This window comes from Gorilla gorilla, chromosome 19 (genome assembly GCF_029281585.2).
Source record: "Gorilla gorilla gorilla isolate KB3781 chromosome 19, NHGRI_mGorGor1-v2.1_pri, whole genome shotgun sequence".
In the NCBI taxonomy this organism is placed as follows: domain Eukaryota; kingdom Metazoa; phylum Chordata; class Mammalia; order Primates; family Hominidae; genus Gorilla; species Gorilla gorilla.
The window spans coordinates 26,870,001-26,897,785 of record NC_073243.2 but is presented as its reverse complement, the minus strand read 5'-3'; the positions used below and the strand labels follow the sequence as shown (position 1 = coordinate 26,897,785).

The following is a 27,785-nucleotide window of genomic DNA, read 5'->3' as shown; positions in this document are numbered from 1 at the left end:
AGGAGGTTGAGGCAGGAGAATCGCTTCAACCCAGGAGGCGGAGGTTGCAGTGAGTCGAGATCACACCACTGCACTCCAGCCTGGGCGACAGAGTAAGACTCCATCTCAGAAAAAATGTAAAAAGGAAAAACAAAAAACTCTTTATCAAGAGGACGAGGCACAGTTCCCGCTTATCCCTGAGAAGCAGACTTCAGTTCCCTGCCAGCTGGTGGAATGATTTAAACTAGCCAGTTGCATCCCCCAATGAGATCCAGGGACCACTACACCTTCTTGATACTATTAATACAAAGTGTGCTTTCCACAGCCCCTTGTCATTTAGTCTGTTCCCAAGAGCAATCCCCATGTGGCCTGCATGGCTCAGTGTCCTCTTCTGGGCTGTGAGTATGTTGACTGAAAAACTGCTGTCAATGGTGTCTGTCCTATGTTGGGTGTTGTATGTTTACCCATCTCCATCACTCTCAGGCAGGAATCCCTCCCTCATCAACGGGGTGAATAGGAGGTGATTAAATAGTCACAAAGGCCAGAGGCAAAAAAGAAGGACACATGCAGATAAACATGACCTTCTGTCTACAGGTGGTGGGAGGGGCACCTTGAGAAGGCAAGCAAAGTTGAGGATCTTGAATCCATCTTTAGGGTGAACGTTAGGTTATTCTGGCCACCCAACATAGTTCCTCTTTTTTCAGTATTCATCCCCAAATCCATAGGTGAACATGGAACCAAATCTGAGCCAGTGAGAGTCAGGCCAAAGTGTCTTATGTGACTTTTCAAGGAAGAGACACCTTCTCTTTTCTGCTAGTGTGGAGCTTTTCTTGGACACCTTCACAACCAATAGCGCCTTAGAATAAAGTTAATATGAGAGGAGAGTGCTTACAGATGGAGAAAGACCAAGTCTTGGTAACTTTGTTTGAGCTCCTAAATCAAGCTGCTCTTGAACTTTCCACGCTAGTTTAAATTAGGTTTCTATTAACCGCAACTTAGAAACTTGTCAGTATACCGAGGTGGGCAGATCACGAGATCAGGACATCAAGACCATCCTGGCCAACATGGTGAAACCCTGTCTCTACTAAAATACAAAAAAAATAGCCGAGTGTAGTGGCACGAGCCTGTAGTCCCAGCTACTTCAGGAGGCTGAGGCGGGGGAATCGCTTGAACCCGGGAGGCGAAGGTTGCAGTGAGCCGAGATTGCACCACTGCATTCCAGCCTGGAGACAGAGCAAGACTCTGTCTCAAAAAAAAAGAAAAGAAAGAAAGTTGTCAGTAAACTCACCCGGAATCTTTGACTGTCAAAATCTCACAAGTGATGGAAGGAGAATACCAGAAAGACAAACAGATGCTCATATAATGTGATGAGGAAGCTACCAATATATAAATAATCAAAAGGAAATATGAACTTATATGACTGGCTGGGTTATGATCAATAAGCCCCAGTGGCCGCGAAATAGAATACCTGGACCCAGCATGTTAGATTCTAGAGGATGGTCTTTGCCTGGTCTGTCTGGAAACATTCACTGAGCTGGGAACTTACAACAATCAGTAAAGGGAGCTCAAAAAGGAAGGAAAGTTTACAAATTAAGCTTTATCACATTCATGTTAAGAAAGAACCATTTGAACCCAGGGCAGAAGTCCTAACCGGGAAAGAGGATGAACTGGAATTTTCCTAGGATCTCAAAGGCAGGGACTCTATCTTATTTAATTTTTATATAGTCAGAGTTCTCTCCAGGATCTGGCATATAGAAAGCACTCAAGATGTTTATCAAATAACTGAATGTATACTGTCTGAAGAAAAAGGAATAGTTTTGAGTGGGGGTTTTGAGGGCTTTGAGTGACACAAAAATAACGAATGTGAACTCTCTATGAAGTGAAAAGCAACTCATAGCCAGGTGCGGTGGCTCACGCCTGTATCCCAGCACTGAGAGGCTGAGGAGGGCAGATTGTTTGAGCCCAGGAGTCGGAGACCTGCCTGGGTAACATAGCAAGACCTCATCTGTACAAAAAAAAAAAAAAAAAAAATAGAAAAATTGCCCGGTTGTAGTGACGCATGTCTGTAGTCCCAGTTACTAAGGAGGCTGAGGTGAGAGGATCGCTTGAGCCCAGGGAGGTCGAGTCTGCAGTGAGCTGAAATCGTGCCACTGTACTCCAGCCTGGGCAACAGAGCGAGACCCTGTCTTGAGACAACAACAACAACAACAACAACAAACCAAAAAGCTACTCATTCATTTATTCAATGAGTATTTACTGAGCATCTATTATGTGCTGGTACTTTTCTAGGTGCTAGGAGGATACACCCGTGAACAAAACAGTCAAAAATTTCTGACCTCATGAAACTTATATTCTAAGGGAGAGACAGTCAAGAAACAGTAAGTTCTGTGAATAAAGATAAAGCATGTGAAGGGAATCAGGAGTGTGGGGTGGAGGGGCTACAATTGTAAATGTTGAGGTTGGCCTGACTGAGAAGATAAGATTTGAACAAAGGCTGGGAAGGATAGGGGGACTGCTTTGCAGATCCTTGGGGGAAGTATATTGCAGGGAGAAGGAACAGCCAGTGCAAAGGCCCCGAGGTGGAAGCATGCTTGGTCTGATCAAGGAGCAGTGTGGAAGCAAGGAAAGCGGGGACAGAGTGATCCCAAAGAATAGGTGAGAGTAAAGGGAGTCAATTCACATGCAGCCTTGCCTGTGAGATTTTGATTTTTACTCTCAGAGAAATGGACATCATTGAAAGTTTTGAGCAAAGGAGTGCCATAGGCTGAGATCGTTTTGAGTAGGATCAACCAAGCTGCCATGATTATAGGCTCTAAGGGGCAAAGGTGGAAAGGGAGGCCACCTAGCAAGTTGGTGCTATAATACAGAAGACAGTGGTGTGGCACAGTGGGTAGTGGGGGAGATGGTAAGAAATGGCCTGATTCCATACAAATTTTGAAGGTATAGCCAATAGGATGTGTTAACAAATTGCTTTAGGAGTCGCAAGAGAAAAAAAAAGGGTCAGGATGACTCTAAGATCTGTGGCTTGAACAATGGGAAGAATGGAGTTGCTGTCAACCGATGTGGGGAGGAGTAAAGGTGGAGTAAGATCTTGAGAGAAGATACAGGAGCTTTTGTTTTCACATGTTAAAATGTAGTATCTCGATTGGACTTTAAGATAGAGATGTTGAGTAGGCAGCTGGATATGCTAGTTGAGAATTCAGAGGAGAAGAGAGGGCTGGAGATAACAAATTTGGGAAGTGTCAGATACAAATGGCTTGTGAAACTTTGAAATTGAATGACAGCCCCCAAGAAAATGGGTGTATATAGAGAGAAGAGAAGACGTCCAGGGAATGAGCTGTAGGGCCATCTGGTGTTAAGAAGTTGGGAAGAGGACGGGCGCGGTGGCTCACACCTGTAATCCCAACACTTTGTGAAGCCAAGGTGGGCAGATCACGAGGTCAGGAGTTTGAGACCAGCCTGGCCAACAGAGTAGAAACCCCATCTCTACTAAAAATACAAAAATTAGTTGGGCATGGTGGCAGGCACCTGTAATCTTAGCTACTCGGGAGGCTGAGGCAAGAGAATTGCTTGAACCCAGGAGGCGGAGGTTGCAGCAAGCGGAGATCACGCCACTGCACTCCAGCCTGGGTGACAGTGCGAGACTCCATCTCAAAAAAAAAAAAGAAGTGGGGAATAAGAGGAGGCACCATCACTGGTGATAGCCATGGTGATAGGAGGAAACCAGAAGACTGGTTCCTGGAGCCCAAAGAAGAAAGCGTTTCCAGGAAGAGAGGATGATCATGAGCTATGACAAACGCTGCTCTCAGGTCAAGCCGAACGAGGACTGATTCAGGGCCGTTCAATTTAGTCAAGTGGAGATCATCAGAAACATTGACACGTTATTTTATTCCTCTTCTGTGAAGTGAGAAAGTCAAAGCCTGATGAGTGATGATGAGATAAAACAGGAAAATAATGAGACACCAAGAGGAGACACACATTCCAGGAATTCTGCTGTGAAGGGGGTCATAAACATAGGGTGACAGCTGGTGGGATGAAAGGAGGATTTTGCTTGATGAGAATTATCTAGCAGAGAGGAGAAAAATATGAATGCAGGAGAGAAGAGGAAATTGCTAGAGTGATCTCAGGAATGTGTGGGATTCAGAGCACAGGCAGCAGTTTCAGCCTTAGGGTTGGCATCAGAGGGCAGCACAAACAGTTTACCTCTAGCAATGGATGGGATGGCAGAAGATACAAGGAGAGATGCTGCAGTCAAAGTGGACATAAGAGTTCGTGGACATGTTATTCTCGTTTCCGTTTCTTAAAAAACCAAGAAAGAAGCAAGAGCGTCTCAGAGTGAGGTTAACAGGAGGTTTTGGACATTTGAAAGAAGAAAGATTTTTCTTTTCAAATTGTTTCTCACGTTGGGAAATAGTGATCTAAAAGAGCAAGAAAATATAGTTGGAATAGAAAAAAAAAATAGAATGTCTGCTGGGAAACACAAAAGGCTTACTTAGCAGTTCGAGAGGTCGTGCATTTAAAGAGGAGCCCATTGGTTTTTCCCTGGTCTCTTTTAATTTAATGGGTGCAGGTATGAAGTATGTAGAGCTGGGTTTTACCAGGATTGTGGTTGCACCAATTGAGTATGACACAGTGAGGTAGAGGCCAGTACATCAGGAGCTGATGCAAGGGTATGATGGTCATGAAGGAGCATGGCACTCAAATTGGGTAAGAGAAGAGACCGTGTGCATGGGCCAGGGCCAATGGGAAGGAGCCAAGGTCAAGAGATTGGAGCTCCCAGCACGATCAAAGGACTGTTGTGGTCAGGGTATGAGAGGGAGTGAGCTGCAAAGATAGGAGTAGTGGTCAGAGAAGGAGGTGCATAAAATTGGACAATGAGGTTGGTGGTTGTTGGGAATGCAAGGTCTGGAAATGGCCATGGGAGGGGCTGCTTATGATTGGGAGGAGGACAAGATCACTGGAGGACAAAGATACAGAGAACCCAGAGGCCAAGTTATTGGAAGGGTCACTCACATGTCTTTGGAAATAACCACATATTAGAAGTAATGTTGGGGAGAGTCACAGTGAGTTGGGAGGCAAAATCATACACACGCAAGGGTAGCACCATCTGTACAGGATGCAGCAGTGAGAGTGGATGATGTCTTTTGATGACAGGAGATTCAAACTGGAGGCTTTTTGATGTGGATCTAGAGCAGCAAGGAGGAACAAGGAGGCCACCTGCCCCAGCTCCAGGCTTAGGAGAAGGCTGTAGGGGAAACGCAGCTGAGTCCTCCAGGAGGAGCCAGGATGGGTTACAGCAAGGTGACAAGGGTCCATCAGATGGGTGAGGAGGATTTTAAATAGGATGAAGAGTGACAAGAATTCTCATCCTTTATGGAACACCTGCAGTGTGACACTCTATTCCAGGTGTTCTAATATATGATGTCCAAATTTCATAGCAACCCTGCAAGACAGTTTTGGACCTGGCAGAGTGAGCACATCTGCTCACATCACACTGCTGAATTTAACCAGAATTTGACTTAGGTCTGTGAGATTCCAAATCTTATGCTCACATTCCAAAATGCAAAAAGTCAAAAAAAAAAAATCCAAGTTTCAGAGCTAGGAAAAATAAGTTGGCAGTAGTGAATGATGTGGTTGGAGGAGGAAGTATGGAAGTAGGAGAACAAGTTACTAAATTCTGTTAATTCTTCCTTTCAAACATTTCTTAGGCACATTTTCCTTTTTTACCTTGTACTAGTAGAATGGAACAAAAATAATATTAAAATTACAGCTTTCTCTCAGCCAACACCCTCAATCCTACCCCCAGCCCTGCCCCGCCCACACACACACAAGGCAGGAAGACGTCTCTCAGCCAGGTAGGTTCTTCTGGCTTTAGTGATGCTGCGTGGGGAGGTGGAAGGAAAAGGGGAGCAGGTAATCAGAGACTATTAAGCTGATTACAAGGTGCTGAGAGAGAGGAGAGGGGGTGGACAGGAGGGCCGGGCCAGAAGGAGGGTCTTAGCAGATGGGAGGTCAACAAGCCTTGAAAGAGACACTGGATCAGCTTCAGGGTATGGAATAAAAGTAGATGGATGGACAGAAAGTGGAATAAAGTTACTGGTACAAGTTTTGAGAAACGCAAGGAAAGGACTTGAGTTATTTTTAAAATAAATTATTTATTTAGGTTTTAAAATAGGTAATACATTTACATGGGGCAAAATTTAAACGTACAAAAGCTTTTACAGTGGGAAGTAAATCTTCCACCTACCCCTGTACTTCAGTTACTGTTTCTCCTTCTTGTGGATTACTGTTAAAGAATGTCCTCTCTTCCTCCCTCCCTCTCTCCCTCCCTCCCTTCCCTCCTTCCTTTCTCTCTTCTTCCCCTCCTTTCTTTTTTAAACATAAATAGTAGCATACCATCCATGCAATTCTGCACTTCTTTAAAAAATTATCTTAAATTGCAGCATTATTCACAAAAACCAAGATACAGAAACAACCTAAGTGTCTATGATGGATAAATTTTTTAGAAATGTGGTATATACATACAATAGAATATTGTTAAAAAAAGAAAGAAATCCCGCATATGATGATAGGCGGTGACAATATGGATGAACCTTGAGGATATTATGCTAAGTGACATAAGTCAGTCAGAAGGAACAAATACTGCATGATTCCACTTATATGATGAGTCAGGTTCATAGGAACAGAAAGTAGAATGGTGCTAGCGAGGAGCTCAGGGGAGCGATGTGTGGCTTGCTGGGTGTGTGTGGAGTTTCAGTGATGCTGGACGGGGCAGTTCTGAGGATCTGTTGCACAACAATGCATATGTGGTTGACAATATTGTACTCCACACTTGGAAATTGTTGGGTGAATTTTACGTCATGTGTTTTTTTGCCACAAGGAAAAAATTACCCTAAGGAATAACTCCGGTTGGACATGGTGGCTCACACCTGTAATCCCAGCACTTTGGGAGGCCAAGGCAGGAGGATCACTTGAGTCTAGGAGTTTGAAACCACCCTGGTCAACATAGCAAGACCCTGCCTCAAAAAAAGGAATATTCCATATCAGTCATTCTTTTTAATAGTTGCAAAGTATTTCACTGTATATATGGCCCATAATTCAGTCACCCAGTCCCCTGTTGATGAACATTGTTTGTCTCCAATCTCTTTCAATGCACCAATGAAAATTCTTAAACGTTCGAGAATTTTCATTATTTTAAAATTATTTTTCTTGCTGGACTACTTTGCTTAGCCATGACACAACCCTGAGATGGGCTTTCTGTCTCCCTCATACACTAGGTTAAATCCTGTCTCTGAACCTTTGATCAGTCTGCTCTCAGTATCTTGAAAGTTACCTTGCTCTCTACTTATACGAATTCTTCTAATTGTTCAGGAGACAATTCAACACTTATGTTAAGCATGCTTCTCAGATCACAGGCCTGTCTTTCTCCTCTGAAGCCAAAAGTACTTTCTATCATCAACATTCATTAGAGAAGCTGATCTAAGTTCAGGCTTCAGCGGGATGGCTTTCAGACAATGCACAGTTGCAAGACCGTTCTGTTTGTTAAAATATTGAAATACCTCCATATCTAAGAGATCTAGCTTCCTGGGCCCTCTGTGTCTTCCTCTATCTATCCAACCCTTTCCCTGGAATTTTCACCTCCCCACAGCCTCCTGATACACCATCTAAAGGGCTTACACTTGACATAGCAGGGAGACTCCAGGACTTGCATCCAGCAGTGGGGCCAACTTTCAGGTAAGCTTTACCCTCACCCCAGTCTTAAAAGTTTGAAATATTTTGAATATATGAATTATTACATACGTTTCAGCTCCTTGGAGTAAGCATTTCATGGGTGGGAATAGTTCTTTGGTATTCCCTATAGCACCTATCACCTGAACCATCATACAGCCAGTATTCTGCCCATCCTTATTTCACAACCTGCAGGGTCCAGGGCATCAAGCCTCCAGAAGCACACAGGCCTGACTTGCAGGGCAGTTTACTCCCATTCCAGAAAGGTCTAAGGGGCCCAGGAATCTCTCTGGAGCACTTCCCTGAAATCTCCTGCATTCTCGAAGCTTCTGCTGTGGTGCCACTAAAGCACTCATGACCCACATCTCCACCTTCCTCCCTGAGCTTCAGGCAGACTCCTCCAAAGGCCTGCTGGGCATTTCCAAATGGGAGCCCAACTTCTTATGCTGGCACAGGGCTGACCTTTGCTAAATGGTTGGTAATGAATGAATGAGATGAAAATCAAAAGCAAATCACTACCCACCTCCCCCTCCCATTTAACTGCTCTCCAGAAGTAGGCACTGTTTATAGCCATTCACCTCCTTCCACCCCACTGATCCATCAGAAATGCCGTCTTGTTCACCACTTCCCATCTTCCTCAGATCTTTCCAATTTACAGGAGGGATTACGAGACGCTGATTTTGAAAGTAGTCAGGACCTAGGCACTCTTCAGATTATGGTCTTCCCCTGACTTTGGCTGGAACCCAGACCCGGACTGACCCAAGCCTTAGCCCCTTCCCATTCTCATTCTGGCCTGGCCTCCACCCAGATCCCTCCCTCCGGACCCACCCGACTCCGCCCCTAACCCCATCCCATTTTCTTCCTGACTTCAGGAACTTGCCTCCTGGTTGTGCTCCCTCCACAGCCTCGCCCCTCTGCCTATCACTCCGCCCCTTGGACCTCCCCTGCAGCTTCGCCCCGCCCCCTCTGGCCCCGCCTCCGTCCCTTAAGGCTCCTCCTCCCCTCCCCCACCCAGCTTTAGCCGCGCGGGGACACTAACCCACCCTCACCTCCGAGAACAGCGCGGCTAGGTGCTCCAGAGGTGCCGCGGGCAGGTCCCCGCAGACCACTGCGCCGCGGAAGCTGTCGGGCCCTGGAGGCTTGGGCCCGGTGCGAAGGAAAAAGAGCGCCTTAGCGCCAGCCAGGCCCGACTCAGGTCCCACCTCCAGCCCGGGTCGTATTGCCAGGCCCCTGGGCCCGGGACGCACCACCAGCAGCGGCCGCGGCCCCTCGGCAGCATCGCGGCCCAGGAAGGCCTGGAGCAGCTGCTCCGCCTCAGCACTCCCCGCGCAACGCTCCCAGGCGCCCGCAGCCGGCCGCAGGCTCATGGCCACGTAGGTCCCCAGGAGTCGCAGTCGTCGGTCGGCGCCGGGTTCCCCATCCGCGTTCTCCGCCGCAAGCGCGGCCCGCTCCTCCGCGAGCCGCATCGCGCGCGGCCTCCAGCTGCATCGGTTTCCCTAGCGACGGGGACGCGGCCAGGACTCACTCCTCTGCTCCCTTCCTATTGGGCACTGACCCCTGGTCCCGCCCCTTCCAGGCTAATAAGGTAGGAGGTGTACGCGGGAAGGGGCGGGGTCGCGTCGCTGTTGCTAGGACACCAGCCGAGACTCGTACTCAGTGTCTGCCTGGTGTATTGGGAGTGCTGAAGTGTGACCGTGGAGCGCAATGGCTTATTGATGGGCTGCGTGGAGAGGAGATCAAGCATATAAATGCTGTTAAGGATCGTTTTGGCCAAGGTCGAATTAGAGTCTTTAGAGGTCTCCAGACACTGAAAATAGTGTGGTCCTCTCACCTCTATCCTAAATGCGCAATCCAGACTTAAACACAATGCCAAATCATAAAACAGATTTAAGGACATTCAGTGAATTTTATTTCTTTTCCATGATGGCAAATTAAACACTTCAGAACAGTGCTGTCCAATAGAACTTTCTGCGATGATGGAAATGGTTTCCATCTGTTCTAGCCACGCATGGCCTATAAAGGAGGTGAAATATGCTCGTCCCACTGAGGAAATTTTTAATTTTACTTAATTTTCACTTAAAATTAAGTAGTCACATGTGACTGTAGTTATATTGAACAGCTCAGCTTCAAAATTTTAATATCAAGTTTTTTTAAGTTTTCTTCCGTGCCTTTCTTTGCCCATGTTTTTTAAGGCATGTGCTTAATCTTCTAAAAATGTGACCAAACTGTAAGAGGCTTGTTTTTGTTTCTGTTGTTTTTGAGACAGAGTCTTACTCTGTTGCCCAGACTGGAGTGCAGTGGCCGGGTCATAGTTCACTGCAGCCTCAAATCCCTGGGCTCAACTGATCCTCTGGTCTCAGATTCCCTAGGAGCTGGGAATACAGGCGCCACCACATCCAGCTAATTTTAAAAATTTTTTGTAGAGATGAGGTCTCGCCATATTGTCCAAACTGGTCTTGAAGTCCTGGACTCAATTGATCCTTCCGCCTCAGCCTCCCAAAGTGCTGGGATTATAAGGATGAGCCACCATGCTAGAGTTTTTGACTTCCATGGGTGTGACCACTAATCAGTTCTTACTAAATGTAGCAAAGTACTTGTAAATATGCAGGATGCTCAGAACCTTCCCATCCTGCCCTATACCTGGATATTGGCTTCAAAAAGGGATAATATAAAGTACCTTGCCTGACCTCAGAAATTAGCATTTGTTACCTGCTTAGTCCTTCTCCATGGTCAGGATAAACAGCTTGGCCCTTTGCATGCATGTAAGGTGACAGTGCATGGGTGCTGAAAAAATGGACAAACAACTTGGGCAGCATGAGGTCTGCAGGACTGAATGAGCTCCCCTCTGCCCTGCCATCCTCCCTTTAGTCACCTCCCAGGGACTGCTGAGTTTCTGGGTAAAAGGAATGTTTATAATGGGTTTCAAAGGAATATTAACAGAATAAGCACTTATCAATGGCAGCTTGGCTAACAAGAGCTCCTCAGGAAAACACCAGTGGTTGGGAAGTAAAATGATTGATTTCATAATAACTGGAGCAAAGGAGTTGCTGTAATAAAAAATGTTCATGTTAGAAATGAATCTTTATGTTTGTAAAGGGTGTTTCATCATTGCTGGATTAAACAATAATCAACCAACTATGAGGAAAGGGAAAAAGTGGGAAACTAAAACAATTTTTAGGATGAATTTGGTAACTGACATTTCAAGAAGAAGCATCAGGGAAAAATAGTAATGTCAGGGGCTTCTTACACATATCGTTTTTTGTTTATCTTTGCACATAGGAAGGCATCGTTATTGTTTTAGTGCTTAGGGACTTCAAATGTGTCAACTATGCTCATGTTTCGTATACAGAGTGACTTCAGGACCATTAACTTTCAGTAAACCCTTGAAATAAAATTTCTGCCACCGCACTGTGGCTCTATTATGCCGTTAATCTCCTATGTCCCCTTGCCCCAACATACATAAAAATAGGAGCAAAGGAGTCTGTGAATATGACTTAAAGATTTCTGTGTAAGGTGAAGGCTCCTGAATATTAGCAATCCCAGTTTTTAATTTTCTCTCCAAAAAGATACCTTATCTGCATTTTAGAAGGTGATTGGTGGGAGGCATTGATATGGGATTATTGAAAACAACTGACATTTTAAAATATTGTATAATTATGACAAAAATATCCCCAAAATATATTAGTTATCTATCACTGTATAACAAATTACCCCCAAACTTATCTGCTTAAAATAGCAATAAACATTTATCTCACACAGTTTATGGGGGGTCAGGAATTTAGGAGCTGCTTAGCTCGTAGTTATTGCACAAGGTTTCTCATGATGTTGCAGGCAAGATGTCATCAGGGGCTACATCATCTGAAGGCTTGACTGGGGCTGGAGGAGACACTTCCAAGATGGCTTACTCACATGGCTAGTGGGTTAGTGCTGGCTCTTGGCAGTAGACTTCAACTTTTAGCATGTGGAGCCCCCATTGGGTATCTGAGTGTCTTTGTAATGCTGTGACTGTCTTCCCCCAGAAGAAGTGATCTAAGAGAGAGCAAGGCAGAAGCCTACAGTGTCTCTTATGACTAGCCTTGGAAATCACACACTGTCATTTCTGCAATTATCTTATTAGTTACAGAAGTCTTCCGTATTCAATATGAGAGGGAATTACATGAGGATGTGAATACCAGGAGACAAGAATCACTGGGTACCATCTTGGAGGCAGGCTACCACAAAAAGTAAGGGAAAGAATGAATTTGCATAAGATGTTCAGCTAAAATAATTTCCATTTTTTAAATTGGAAACTTGAACTCAGTACCATGAGCGTAATATTTGTAGTAATCATATTTTTTGTTTTAAATGACTATGCACAATTCCTGTTCGAGACTTTTGGTCATGATCTCTTTAAATTCTGGATAGTCGCTCGTGATGAGAAATTTGTTCCCACAAGCAAGTCATATGAAAGTTAAAGCCTTTCAAAACCATTCATAAATTAGCAGTTGACATTATATTTACAGAATCTAACAGCTCTTTCTTTTCTTCCTTGACAAATGTTACATTGAAAATCTTTTATGCTGCTAATAGATACTGAATCTAACCCAATCTTTTCATATCAAATATTTCAAAATAATGATGAAGTTCTAATTCAAATAATGTGCATGAATTATTAGAATAACCTCCTTGCAGCTATCTTGGATACTATTAATGTGAACATCAGACACAAATAGGGATCTCTGTGGGATCCAAGAATAGAAGGACAGTGTATGCTGCCTGTGACTACATCCAGGAGACATGCATAAGAACATCAATGGTTGCATTGTAGCAACTGCAAAATAATGGGAAGCAAACCAAGTGTCCGTCAATAGTAGAATGGATGAGTAAATTGTGTTATATACTATTCATGACGTATAATACTCTACAGCAGTAAAAATAAATAGACAATAGTCACATGCATCAACATGGGTAAATCCTAAAAGCAGAATGTTGAATAAAAATAGGAAAGTTACAGAATAATTTAGTGTTACATTTGTTAGAAGTTTTAAACTAGGCGATATGTTGTAAGAGGCACACACATATGTAGTAATCTAATGAAAAGTAAAGGAATGATTATCACAAAATTCAGATTTTGATCACTCCTTGGGGGAACTAAAGAAGCATGGGATGAGTAAAGGGAACACAGGGCCCTTTTAAGTTCCTGATAATGTTTTATTTCCTAACTTGGCTTGTGAGTTTTCATTTTGTCATTCCTCTTAAACTGTACATACATATTGTACTTATGAAGCATCTATGTTGTCTGGGATATAGACCCTGGGGTTTGTCATTACATGCCATGAAAATTTAGGAGATGGACACACAGGAGGAGTCAGGAGCAGAGGTTTAGTAGGCAGAAGAGAAGGGAAAGAGAAACAGCTTTCTCTGTAGAGAGAGGGGGGTCTCCAAGCAGAAAGGACCAGATGGTGGTCAATGCACCAGATTTTATAGTCAGGTTTGAGAAGGCGGTGTCTGATTTACATAGGGCACACAGATTGGTTCTATCAGGTATAATGTTTATGTAGTGCAAGCGGAAGGCTGGTTGTCCTACTCTAATCTTATTATGCAAATGGACTTTTTAGTTGATTGGTGCCATCTTGTCTGTTCCTTACTGTACACGTGGCTGGCAGAGAAGGGAAGATGGAGCTGCCATCTTGAACATGTCTAGTCCCTAGTTCCTGTTGGCATTCACCTGTGCAAGCTTCCAGCTTGCTTGTGTATGTCTGCAGCTGGACTTTACAGGCTGCTCTTTGTTAGAAAATGACTTGGGGCTGCTGTTCATTAAAAAGAAAAGCCTTACTGAGGACTCCCATACAATTCTGCCTAAGTAATTTCTTCGTAACTCCTGTGTCATGTGAATATATAATATAACTCAGAATAAAATAAAACAAACAAATGTGCCATTTCATGTACTCTGAATGCTGTGGGGAAATTCATTTCAGTTACTGAGAATCAATGTATAGATGTTCATTTAAATGCTAATAACTCATTAGATTTATAAAATTACATATCAGATATCCTAAAAATTGATTAAGTCTGTTACTGGTGACTTCTTTTTCATAAAATCCAATTGGCACTATTCAGTCTTTATGTTACTTACTGGTTCTATTAAACTCAGCTGATTCCTGATTCAACGTGTGGAAGCAACCTCCACCTCCCGGACTCAAGTGATTCTCTTCTTGTGCCTCAGCCTTCCGAGTAGCTGGAATTACAGGCACACAGCACCATGCTTGGCTTATTTTTGCATTTTTTTGTAGGGATGGCTTTTCACCATATTGGCCAGCCTGGTCTCGAACTCCTGGCTCAAGTGATCCACCTGCCTCAGTCTCTCAAAGTACTGGGATTACAGGTGTGAGCCATTGTGCCCAGCCAGGAATTTACTGTTGAAGAGAAGTCAGAAGCCAGCTTCATTTTATTCTTTTGTAGGTAACATGTTGAAACTACATGATCATTTAGGGGATTTTTTAATATCTCCCTTTTAATTTTTATGATTCAGAAAAATGTTTTAGGATAAAACTAAAGCCCCATGTAATTGATCTTTGCCTGAAATTATAAAAGCCCATTCAGTTCTCATAACGAACTGTTTCTTCACAGCAGGAAAGATTGTTCTATGGAATCTTGGATTATGACTTATTTTCCATATGCACTTTCTTGTCTGATTTTCTGGAGAGGTAAACTGATAAAGTGTGCTAACAATTCCAAGTAGGGGATACAATTTGAGATATTAATTGAGGTTTTTCGTTCCTATATGTTCTGATGCTGTCCTGCGGCTCTCCACACAGTGAGTTAACATTTAATCCCTCAGGGGAGTGTGAATACAGCCTAAAACAGCTCATTGATTCTGAATAGTTTTTAAACACATAGCAGAGACAATAGCTATGAAAGCTATGCTGTTTTTTTTCTTGTATTGTAATAGGTGAGCTTACAGGGAGAACAGATTTATGCTGTATTATTTGTTGTAATTCTAAGAACTTGGCTTTGAATATATAAGGCATAATCTGAAAGACTGAGAGGTTAGAGCGTATTTGCTAAACCATGGATGGATAAGAACGCATAGCAATATGATAAGCAGATTTCCTTACAAAAAAAGGTAAGGACTCTTTCTGGGATTGGGGAGAGAGACTAGGGAAGTGGAGTAGAGGAGCAGAAGACACTATGGATATGGCTGCAGAATTCTTGACCCTTTCAGGTAGGTCCAGGGAATGAGATGAGATGACAGCTACTACAGAAATTCTGAGTGTCCAAGAGAAGGGAACACTTGAGCCTTGCTTCTCTGGTAAGCCGTAGGAAACAGTGCACAAGTGGAGAAGCCTTTATCCAACCTGGCCCTTGTGTTAGTGTAGCAGTGACAGAGGGCAGGATTTGACAACAGGGACCAGGAGGCAGCCTTTCAATGCTCCCCTCCCCTAGCATTGTCCAGGTACAGGAGCTGACAGTTTCTACATGTGTGGTATGATTAGGAGGAGGAAAACCAAAATGCTTAGAGGGCTAGCTAGGGGTCAGGCTGTAAAGAACATAGTACAGGTATTACCTAGAGGCCTTAATGGGTGACAGTGCATGGTTATAAGGACGACACAAGATGGTTTATATCGCAGCGACGACAAAGACAGGTGTAGACTGGGTGTCCTTCTCCTGATGAAACCATCTTTGCAAAAATTATATCAGTGAGAAAGTTGTAACAGTGAGGCGAGTTAACCCACCCCTCATCTTGCCTTTCCCTTGGGCTTTTGGGTCCAGCTAACTTTGGAAGACATTTAGGCTATGGTTTAAATTATAATAGGACTTCCCCAAAACTCAACAGCCTTTGTAAAGCTAATGAAAGAACATCAGGCTGGAGGAAGACAGGAGCCTGATTCTGCTAAGTTGCGGACATAGGTTGCCAGCCATTCCTGCAGATAACACTGCTATAGTAGATTGGCCTTTTGAGATATGACTCCACCTGGACCTGCCAACCCTACTCCTCCAGTGGCCCACACCCTGAAGTGATTGAACACACAAAAGGACAGTTCCAACCCCCTAAGATTTCATCTCTGCCCCAACCAATCATCAGTAAGCCTAGTCATCTCCACCCGTTCCCCCAAACTGCCTTTGAAAACCCCTGACCTACCAGCTTTGGATGAGAATGATTTGAGTACTAATTCCATCTCCCATGTAGTGTGGCTGGACTTGTGTCTATTAAACTCTTTCTTTACTGCAATGCTGAGGTCTTTATTTGTGCAGTAGGCAGGAAGAACCCCTCTGGCGATTACACTGATTGGTGGAAGATATATAAGCCCTCCAGGTACTCACAACCTTCCAGAGGAGAAAGTAAAAGGAAAGAATCCTAAATACAGTATGGAGACTGATATGGTTTGGCTGTGTGCCCACCTCAACCTCATCTTGAATTGTAGCTTCCATAATTCCCGTGTGTTGTGGGAGGGACCCAGTGGGAGATAATTGAATCATGGGGGCAATTTCCCCCATACTGAGTAAGCCTCACGAGATCTGATGGTTTTATAAGGGGAAGCCCCTTTCACTTGGTTCTCATTCTCTCTTCACTGCCACCATGTAAGATGTGCCTTTTGCCTTCCACCATGATTGTGAGGCCTCCCCAACCACATGGAACTGTGAGTCCATTAAAGTGTTTTTTCTTTATAAATTACCCAGTCACAGGTATGTCTTTATCAGCAGTGTGAAAATGGACTAATACAGAGACATCAGAAGTGATTGAATTGACCTGAATTGGCAAGACTGTGGATAAAAGGGTGGATCAGTCTGGGTTGGGTTAGAGCCACTCCAAGTGTTATACCAATAAGAGGCTTAATATAGAAATTAGAGCTTACACAACTATGTCAAGAACTGGGAAGTGAAGGTCAGGAAGGCTATAGCTGAATATCAGCTTTGCCACAGTGAAGTGAGTGGAACAGTCCAAGTTCACGGAAAAGTGTGAGAAACCAAAGCATCCATATGTCAGAACCTCAAAGCATGAGACCCTGGACAGCTCTTCAAAAGCATAAACCTGCCAGAACCACAGAGGGGAAGTTCTTGGAAGTGGTCTGCAAAGGCACCAAGACTGGCCACCATATCCTCCAGGATAAATTACCAGTATATCCCTTAAATTTGAATGTTAGGTAAGTAATGAGTAAATATTTAGTGTAAGTATGTCCAAATATTGCATATAAAAATGCATGGCAAAATGGGACGTCCTTATACCAATCTGAAATTCAAGTTTAACCAGGTATCCTGTATTTTTATTTGTGAAGTCTTGCAGTCCTACCCGTGAATAACAGCATCCTTTTTATCTCCCCCTTTAACATCTCATGTGAATTCTACTCTATGGCAAGCTCTAGCATAAGAAGGGAGCCTTGCAGTAAGGGAGACCCTGAATGTACCTCCCTGCCTTAGAAGGGAGGGATGGTGGTGTTGGATTGGTAACAGACAATTTAGAATAGGAGATTATATGATTTTGCTAGGGCTGCCATGACAAAATATCACAGATGGGTGGCTCAGACAACAGAAATTTATATTCTCATGTTCTGGAGCCTAGAAGTTCATGATTGAGGTATTATGGGGCTTAGTTTCTTCTGAGGCCTGTCTCCTTGGCTTGCAGATGACTACTTTCTTGCTGCGTCCTCACATGGCCTTTCTTATGTGCCATGCATTACTGGTGTCTCTCTATGTGTTCAAATTTCTTCCTCTTGAAGGACAACAGTCACATTGGATTAAGACCCACCCAAAAGCCTTCGTTTTAACTTAATCACCTCTTTAAAGGCTCTGTCTTGAAGCAGGAAATGTGAGAGGAAAAACAAATTTTCCCTCTTTCCTTTGGTATGAGCAGCTTCCTCCTCGAATCCCTCCCCATTCTGTGTGATTGGACCCTGCTGTGCAAGTTTTTATGAGTTTATGGTTTCCTGTTTTCTGTAACCACAGTCTGTAAGTCTCTGTAGCACCACGGAGGTCATGAGACATGTTTGAGCGTGCTTAGATTGCAGCCATCTGGGTACCATAGCGAAGGACACAAGCTAAGGCTGTGCAGGCATCTTGAGCAAACCTAGATAATAGCCACCTGGCCTGCATAGCAAGAGTCACATGTAAGCCTGAGTTAGGAACCTGTCACAGTTTGATTAACTGCCTTGTTCTGCTTCTGTAAGCTCACTTTCCCTGCCCCACAAGTTTTGTGCCACTGGCAAGCCATCCCACTTCGGTTGCATGGATGAAAGTCAAGCCCTGTCTTCATTCATGGCTCAGCCTTTGGATATTAATCTGCTGAGCCGGTGGCCACCTAAATAAAATCCTCCTGTTCCACCCATATGGACTCTCTGGTCTCCTGATTGCCACAACAGTCTCTATAATATAATCATAATTCATGTACTAGGAGTTAGTGTTACCAAACTGAACTTGGATCTGCCTGCCTGAAGTAGCAAAGTCAAACTCTGACATCAAGGTTTGCAATGTGAGAAGAGTGAGGCATTTATTGCAGGGTGCCAAGCAAGCAGAACCAGGCAGCTTATGCTTAAGACCCAAACTCATAGATGGCTTACATGTAAAAGTTTTTAAAGTCAGGGAGGCAGAGGTTACGGACAAAGTCGTAAATCAATGCATGGGGACTGTACATTGGCTTAGTCCAAATAGGTGAGATATTTTGAAGTGGGGGCTTACAGGTCACAGGTGGATTCAGAGGTTCTTTGATTTGCAGTTGGTTAAGGAAATAAGACTTTGTCTAAAAACCTGGGGTCAGCAGTAAGGAATGTTAAGGCTTTGCCTGTGAGCATGACTTTCTTTAGGGCCCTCAGCAAGAAATTTAGAACAAAGAACAGTGGTCAGAATTCAGTCTTTAGTTCCTTCTTATCTGAGGTCTATGTGCCATGGATGGACAGTATTTTTCATTTGGTGAGCATCTGGGTTTTGAAAAACAACTCAGGAACAAACGTGAAGATGTTATCTTTAGTTTCTCTAGAGAATCAAATATCTTGTGGCTCTAACTTCTTTGGCTGTTGTTTCACACTACTGTTACCTTCTTGCTTTTTTTTTTTTTTTTTTTTGAGACAGAGTCTCACTCTGTTGCCCAGGCTGGAGTGTAATGGCACGATCTCGGCTCACTGCAAGCTCCACCTCCCGAGTTCACGTCATTCTCCTGCCTCAGCCTCCCGAGTAGCTGGGACTACAGGCACGTGCCACCACGCCCAGCTAATTTTTTTGTATTTTTACTAGAGATGGGGTTTCACCATGTTAGCCAGGATGGTCTTGATCTCCTGACCTTGTGATCCGCCCGCCTTGGCATCCCAAAGTGCTGGGATTACAGGTGTGAGCTACGGCATGCAGCCACTTTCTTGCTTTTTAAGGCTAGCTAGGTGCCTGGAATTTCCCTTGAAGGAGCTCACAATTTTCCTCTATTTCTATGTTTTGGGGGGACCCTAAGAGAAGTCCCTAAGAAGAGGTCCCTGCTCTGTCTTGCTAGGGCTTTAACGTATGAATTTTGTAGGAACAGAATTCATACCTTAAGAGAGATCATCTTGAAACAACTTTAGTTTAGATGTAGGATAATAACAACATACTATGCAAATAAACAAAGGCCTCCCAAATGAGAACAAGCAAAGGCTATGTCAAAAGAGTCAGCTGCCATCACTTACGTTTTGGTATAGATTCAAAGGCAAGCAGAGGAGCGGGAAAGATTTGTAGCAGAAAGAAGGGAAGGCTTCATGTGTGCCCTGATTGGAGGCCTTTGGCCTGTGGAAGCTGGAGTTGGTTCAGTGGAAGCAGAACATCCATGTGATTGGTTAGGGGAACTTGTTTGGCTTTCGTCAGTTGGCCCTAAGTTTGGGGACAAAAATTAGAGAAGATACCACATTTTTTTTGAATATAATATTTTTTACTTGAACCCCCACAACTCCACCTCTTCCAGAAGCTATCAATTATTAATCAAATCCTGACCATTTGAGTCAATAAATACAGGGGTTCTTGTTTGACCTCCTAGACTGGCTGCTACAGATTGTGAGGCGAGTTCTATTTTTTATATATGGCTTAGCCATTGTTCATTTGTCTATTTCGTCTCTCAGTCTTTTTTTTTTTTTTTTAATCTGAGTTTTGTGACCATGGAAAATGTACCTTCATACAGCATTAATATGACTATCTACTGACTTCTAATATGTACTTCCCATAATTTGATCAATGTTCAGTCTCAGTGGTTTATGGGAGTTTCTGTTTCTGATTGTAGAAAGGTGATAAGAATGGAGAATGTGGGGTATGGTTAAGCTGGAGGAGAGGAGGGGTAAAATATTATTTTGACTCCTTCTCATACTTAGGACCCATGATTAACAATCGGGGTTAGCAAACTATAGCCCATGGGCTAAATTCAACCCACCAGCCAATACTGAAAATACAGTTTTATTGGAACACAGCCATGGCTATTCATTTATACATTATCTATGACTTATTTCACACTGAAAGTGCAGAGTTGAATAGTTGTAATTATGCAGAGAATATATGGCCCACAAGGCCTAAAAAATTAATTATCTGACTCTACAGAAAAAGTTTGCTGACTTCTAGTTTGGATTAGAAACTACCAAATCTCACAGTTGAGAAGGACTCAAGATGGGAAGGATATAAAGCAGCCTCAGTTTCATTAAATAAAACTCAGAAGTGCTTTGCTGTAACAAATCCATACACTCTTCTTCTAGTAACTACTCACCACTTTTTGTTGTGGAAACTATATCCACCTTCTTGACAGCCTCCTTCCCCGCCCTAGTCCAGGTACTTCTGGTAGGGTTCAACCCCCAGTACTATGGCTGAAGCATGTGACTTGGCCTAAACTTGGATCATTCTTTCTCCTGGTCACAGTCATCAATGTGGTAATGGCCATATGATCCTATAAGGACATTAGAGTCAGACCCAAGCTTTGGTTTGAATGTTGGAATAAACGAGTATTTTCTATTTTCCACTGGACTTGAACCTAGGAGGATGTAGGACAGAGCCAATGTGACCCCCTTGACTCCATGAGGGGAAGGGTTATCTGAAAATGGAGCCAAGACAAGGGAAGTAGAGGCAAGAGACGGAGAAGAGGAAGCAGTTCCTGATGACTTTTTTTTTTTTTTTTGAGACAGAGTCTCACTCTGTCACCCAGGCTGGAGAGCAGTGGTGCAATCTCGGCTCACTGCAACCTCTGCTTCCTGGGTTCAAATGATTCTCCTGCCTGAGCCTCCAGAGTAGCTGGAACTACAGGTGCATGCCACCATTCCCGGCTAATTTTTTGTATTTTTAGTAGAGACGGTGTTAGCCAGAGTGATCTCAATCTCCTGACCTCGTGATACGTTTGCCTCGGCCTCCCAAAGTGCTGGGATTACAGGCGTGGGCCACTGCGCCCGGCCCCTGATGACATTTTTGAGCTCTACATGCAGCCTGCAAGACTAGACTTTTCATTTGCATAAACCAAGACATTCTCTCTCCAGTTAGCCAGTTTGAGGTGTTTCTGTCCCTGTTAAACCAAAATTACAGCTGATGCAGGTGACACGTAAAGAAAAATTTCTTCAAGAACGAGGAGAGATGATGTTTATTTATAAAGGAGAAGGAGGCCATCAAGGAGGTAGTTGAGAGCGAGAACATAAAAGAAGATATTTCCTGAAATAACTTCTATCGGAGATGTAAAGGGTAAACCTTCAATTGCTTTGCTTAGCACATAATGACCCCAGATCACAGACTTAGCTCTTGATTTTCACCCTGCTTTTGAATTAAGGCAGTAAGCCAGAAATTAATATGGGCAGATTTCCCTGTGTTTATTCACTGTTCAACGTTTAATTCCCAGAAGGATGAAAGAAATACTTACTTAATTAAATGTGCTAAACAATAACAACCCTCGCTTGCTTTTCACCTGTACTTGTCTTACAGAAATATGCTATGAAGAGTTGATGAAGCTATTTTTAAAACAAATTCCACACACTACTTAATTATAATAATCTATAGAGTGTAACTGTACATTTCCCACCCTAGGATACGGGTGGGCAGAACAAGAAACAGTGCAGAAAACACACCTTCTTCTCCTTTTTGTGATTGCAGGAATTCTTGGGGGTTGATGTGAACTTTCCTTCTTAGATGTAATCCCGTTGATTTGGGAGGAAATCACACATTTTATAGGTCAAGAGAGTCAACTCTTCTGGTGGTACTGGGATTATAAATTTGTGAAATATATGAAATATTCATTTGCAAGTACATGAGTAAATGAATTAATAGATGCACTATCAAAAGCATGAAAAAGTATGTTCACCTCTGAGCTGGCCAGGTGAGCCCAGGTATTTCCAGGACGCAATAGACTATTGTCCACTGAGAGTAGTTTTCCAGAGGTAACAGATGAATGCCCTTTGGGTATGCTGCCCTATATTCTGGTGGTTCTCAAGTGCAGCCACACACTAAAATCATCTGGGGATATTTTTAAAGTACCAATAGTCAAGGCCCCATTCTAGAGCAACTGAAGCAGTGTCTGGCGATAGGTTCCAAGCCTTGGTACATGTTAGGAGACCTTCAGGGGATTCCAATGTATTGCCAGCGTAGACAGCTACCCTTCTACCAGGAAGCCCTTCCTTCTCCAGGGCCGAGGTAATGGGAGATCTGACTTATCCTCTTTTAATTCTACTTCTTTCTATGCCTACATTTGTTTCTCTTTCTACTGGCTCCCTTTCTCTTTGACATGATGTATCTTTGTCTGTTGTCGGCCCCTACATCTCTCTCTCTCCCTTTGTTCCTTCAGACATTTTTATTTACATGAGTCTGGAGAGGTGACAGAGACGTCACCTCTAGACACCTCTAGACCTCTAGGGACGTCACCTTAGACACCTCTAAGAAAAGACTGAGCCATCACTCCCTCTTGTTCCTTTGGGATCCCTTCAGATACAGAGGCTGTGATTTACAGTACAATGACTTACAGCAGTTCTTTAGTGAGAACCTGATCCCAGCACTAAATAGCCCAGGGGTAAGATATTTTTGTTTGTTTGCTTTTTGTTTTGCTCAAGGGTTGAGTCAGTGGTTCTCAAAAGTGTGGTCCCAGGCAGGCAGCATCAGCAACCTGGGAACTTATTAGAAACCCAAATTCTTGGTCCCCAACTCAGCTCTGCTAAAGGGAAAATTGGGAGTGGGTGTCATCCAATGTGTTTTCAGAAGACCTTGAAGAAATTCTGATGCATGCCAAAGTTTGAGGACCAGGCTCCATGGGAGAAATGCTCTCTGACTTATTCTTCATGGGCCTCTACTTTGGATGAAGGATGTCCTCCAAGCCTCTGAGCTCATAATGGGCCTGAGATATATATTTATCCAAGGAAATAATGCTATCTGATGAAAGAAATGACGTCAAATCTCAGTGACTTGTGTGGAAATGAATGAAGAATGCCCAAATGGGAAACAGAGACTATATATTCAGAGCTTGCTATAACAAAGAGTCACCTACAATCATTTGTGTTTGGCAGTGCCTCAAAGGCAGGCAGAGTGGGAAAGATTTACAGTGGGGCAAAAAGGGAAAGCTTCAGGTGTCCCCTGATGGGAGGCTGCTGAATCAGCAGGTATGGGGAAGCTGAAGACGGGCTAATTAGAAGTCCGGCATCCTATGTGATTGGTTTGAAAGTATATTTGGCTTTCTCTGGCTGGTCCTGAGTTAGAATTGGGGGCAAAAATTAGGGAAGCTGTAGTTACTGACTGTGATGGTTAATTTTATATGTCAATATCATTGGGTTAAGGATACCCAATTTGCTGGTAAAACATTATTTCTGCGTGTGTCTGTGAGAGTGTTTTTGGGACAGATTGGCATTTGAATCAGAATACTGAGTAAAGAATGTTGCCCTCATCAATGCATCTGGGCATCATTCAATCCATTGAGGGCTTGGATAGAACAGAATGAAGAGAGAGAGCTGATTTTTTCTCTCTTTTCTTGAGCTGGTGGGCCAAGAAGGTGATGGCAGTGGTGGGCCATCTGAAGCTGCTGCTGCCATCAGCTGCTGCTGCAGGGAGGGTGTGGGGAGGAGGTGGGCAGTCCCCCCACTCCCCAGACTGCTGCTCTGGGGGCTGCCATGATGGGGCTGGGCTGGGTCACCTGCTAGCGGGGGAACAGTGCGGTTGGGCAGAGAAGGGCCCTGAGGTGGCTGGGCCCAGGACAGTGCCATGCTTGCACATGGGGCACAGGGGCCAGGCCCGGGGGGCAGAGCTGGGGCCATGCTTTGGGGTTCCAGGGTGAGAAGTACCCACTTCAGGGACCTGGCCTGTGGTGCAGCCACTATACTCACCCTACTTTAGAGCACCGGGTTCCTGCACCTTGGGAGGAGGTTGTGTCCCCAGGGTTTGCCCTGCATTGGGGTGACCACCAGACCTGACACTCCAGACAGCTGGGCCTGAGGCCTGTGGCCCGTGATCTGCTCCCAGAGGTGCCACATTGGGCAGGGCCACGAACCAGGCAAGGGGGAGCCCTGGGCTGCCCCTGAGCACTTGGGCCATTGGGGGAGCTCGTGGCAACATTGCTTCATCCCTGGACACCAGCCTGGGCCCAGCAAGGACCTGGAGCCCCTATCCCAAGCTGCAAGGGGACAGATTCCAGGGCTGCACATTCCATGGAGCCAGCAGGAGCTGGGAGCAGGCAGAGCCCTGATCCACTGGGATGCAGCTGTAGCCACCAAAGTTGGGGCTGTGGACTGGGCCTCTTTGCACTCTTGGGGGCCTGGGAAGGACTTTGGGTGCCCACAAGCACAGGAGGAAGACTGAGGGGGTGCTGAAGACAGCCTGGCACTGGCCTGCAGGTGCCCCTTGGTGTGAGCAGCCTGGATGCCATGGACGGCAGCAGGAGGCAGACAGGCTCTTGGGTGGAAAGGAGCGGGTTCCTGGTGAGGCCCCACCTTCAGGCCAAGGAGGGCCTGAAGGCTGAGGGCTGGGCTGCCAGTCCTGTGGACTGGAGTGGGAACTTGTAGTGCCTTTTCTGGGCCTGCCCATCAGCACATGGACTAATTGGCACATACTTCCTTCCCTCTGAGGCCCATAAAAGCCTGGGGCTCAGCCAGAGCAGAACAGACAAGGGGACAACCAGCTGCAGAGAGGAGATACCCTCTTTGCCAAGAGCAGAACACTCATCAGGATGACCAGCTACAGAGAGGAGTTACCCTTTCTGCTGGGAGCTGAGCACTTGTTGGAGTGACCTGTCTGAAGACAGGAGCTACCCTCTCTACTAGGAGCTGAACACTCCAACAGGACACCCTGGCTGTAGAAAGGAGCTGAGAGACTGAGCTGTTTTATCGCTCAACGAAGCTCTGCTTCATCTTGCTTACCCTTCACTTGTCTGCATAACCCATTCTTCCTGGTCATAGGACAAGAACTCAGGACCCACCAAATGGTGAGGCTAAAAGAACTGTAACACAAACAGGGCTGAAACATGACCCTTGCTCTCTATGTTGTGGACAAGGAGAAGGAGAGAAGAGCTGAGGACCCTTGGGGACTGCTGTGACTCCCTCTTTGGGGCCCTGCAGTGCCTGGCATCTCCAAGCTTCCGGGTACCACCACATTCCTTGGTGCCAGCCAGGGGAAGCTGCTTGTAGTGTGCCTGGTCCAGCCACAGCCTCGCAGAGAGCCGGTGCCCATGCTGGCATCTGGAGTTGCCCACCCTGTAGCAGCAGCTGGCATGTCTGAGGGTGCAGACCCCATGCTCACTCACACACTCCTCACTACTCCATGCCTGACTTGTGGTCTCCTTGGAGGTATGGGATCCAGGCCTGTAGCATGAAACAAGTGCAGCCTGCCAGGCCAAGTGGACAGAATGAGCCCAGTGGACCCAAGCAAAAGTTCGGCAAAGGTGCCATTGGACGCAGGTTTCCAGCCAGAAAAGCAACACCCCAGAGGTCCTGTAACACTGGGACAGCTATCTTTTCTTGCCCTTGGACATGAAAGCTCCTGGTTCTCAGGCCTTTGGACTCTAGAGCTTATACCAGTAGCCCTGCCAGTTCTCAGGTCTTCAACATTGGACTGAAAGTTACACCATTCCTTCCTCTGGCCTCTGGGCCAGCACAGCATGAAGTCACAGGAATGGGAAGCAAAATTTTTATTAATGGGTCACTAGTGGTAATGGTGAGTGGTGCCACTCCAATTTCTACCCCTTAATTCCTAGACCCATGAATTCTGGCTATTGGAGAAATAGTACTGTATACTGGATGCTGATTCAGAGTATATACAGCCTTCTGGAGAACCCTGAGCCAGCCCTGCAAGGTATCGCCACCTAGCTGATGCTGTAACTGAGTCTTCAAAAATCCATTTCACTATTTCATGAATCAGGAAATGCCTCCTCACCAGACATTGAATCTCCTGGCACCTCAATCTTGGACTTCCCAGTCTCTAGAACGGTGAGAAATAACTTTTTGTTGTTTATGATGTAACTCTCGGTCTAAGGCCAAAGGACCAGGGGAGCCTCTAGTGTAAGTTTGAAAGTCAGAAAGCCTGAAAACCAGGAACTCTGAAGTCCGCAGGCAGGAGGAGATGGATGTCCCAGCTCAAGAAAAGAACGTGAACTTGCCTCTGCTTTTCTGTTTTAGTCAGGCCCTCAGTGGATTAGACAATGCCAGCCTACATTGATGAATACAGATCTCCTTTCTGAGTCTACTGATTCAAATGCTCATCTCTCCTGGAAACACCCTCACAGACACACCCAGAAAAAAATGTTTTACCAGCTACCTGGCTGTCTCTTAACCCAGTCAAATTGACTTACACAATTAGACATAACATTGACCAAGTCCTGACTATTTGAGGCCTATTGCTGCAGGGGTTGTGATTTGGTTTCCTGGGCTTGTGGCTGCAGAGACTATGGGTTGAAGTTCTGTTTTTAAATATGGTCTGGCCATTGTCTGCTTGCATATTCAGCTTCTCACTTGGAACTTTCAGGCCTTGATCTCAGACTGGATGAGCTATCTTGAATTAGCGTCCCCAGATTTTCCACTTTGTTTTGAATGCCTTATTTAAATGTCAGTAGGATTGAAGAACCTTGACTGCAGTTGCCCACACATTCCTCACCATGTGCTCTTGGGCTGGCTCCATTGTGTGTCACGTAAGCCACAATCTCAGGGAGATAGGGGGCCTGGGAGAATAGTGGCACCGACAAGCAAAGGGATCATCCCTGTGTGATCTATGTGGTTTGGCTGGAAGATGCCAGTGGGGGGTCCCCTACCACTTTCTTTCTTGATTAGGTGTCATGGATATTAGGTAATTCCTAATCATGGTTGTGGTTTTTAGAGCCCCAGTTGGAGGAGTTGATCAGTGGAAAGATAAGTGAAAAACAGGGGCACTTACTACATGGGGAATACAATTCTTTCTTGATCTGGGATGGAGAAAACCAAATGAAAATATTATAGAGTTAGTGGTTTAAGAAAATTCCATTAAATAGTGCCTGCAATTAAAATCACTGCTGGAAAGACTAGGGATATCTTAGTTGTTCTTTGGTTATAGAGGATGGTGGTACCAGAAAAACTAAATAGAAGAGGAAAGTCATTTCCCTCAGAGGGAAGATCCACCCCCTTCCTCCAGAGAAAGCCTGAATCTAAGAAATCAAATAAGGTGTTCTAAACTTATAGGAAGTGTGATGATTAGTTTTGTACGTCAGCTTAACTGGGCCATGAAATACCCAGATAGCCAGTTAAACACTATTTCAGGGTGTGGCTTGAGGGTATTTGTAGAAGAGATTAGCATTCAGATTGGTGGACTGATTCCTTAAAGATGACCCTTCCCAGTGTGGGGGAGAACCATCCAATAAACTGAGGGCCTGAACAGAACCAGAAGGAGGAGGAGGAAAGTTGAATTAACTCTGCCTGACGGCTTCAGCTGGAACATTGATCTTTTCCTGTCCTCAGCACTCCTTGTGTTCAGGTCTTCAGATTCCAGGCGGGAATTGACATCATGGCCGTTGGATAACACCATCAGCTTTTCCAGATCTTCAGCTTGCAGAGGGTGGATCATGGGACTTCTACAGGAAGATAAGATTATATGTGGAATTCTATCTCCTCGATTCCCCTCTGTGACCTGTGATGACAATGCAAGTAGAGGGAAATCTGCAGAGATTTGAGAAAGAAGTCCAGGAATATCAG

General features: G+C 44.7%; 1 protein-coding gene and 1 long non-coding RNA gene across 2 annotated transcripts in view; one reads left to right on the top strand and one right to left on the bottom strand.

Annotated features, from left to right (window-relative positions):
• Positions 1 to 9,173, bottom strand: part of DNAH9 (dynein axonemal heavy chain 9) — a 372,401-nt gene extending 363,228 nt beyond the window's left edge. The window contains exon 1 of the mRNA XM_031003344.3: positions 8,757 to 9,173. Within this exon, the coding sequence (XP_030859204.3) occupies positions 8,757 to 9,173 (417 nt within the window). The remainder of the gene's footprint in view (positions 1 to 8,756) is intronic.
• The window catches only part of LOC134757588 (uncharacterized), a 38,052-nt gene continuing 18,976 nt past the window's right edge, over positions 8,710 to 27,785 (top strand). The window contains exon 1 of the long non-coding RNA XR_010131715.1: positions 8,710 to 9,292. This is a non-coding gene — a long non-coding RNA (uncharacterized lncRNA). The remainder of the gene's footprint in view (positions 9,293 to 27,785) is intronic.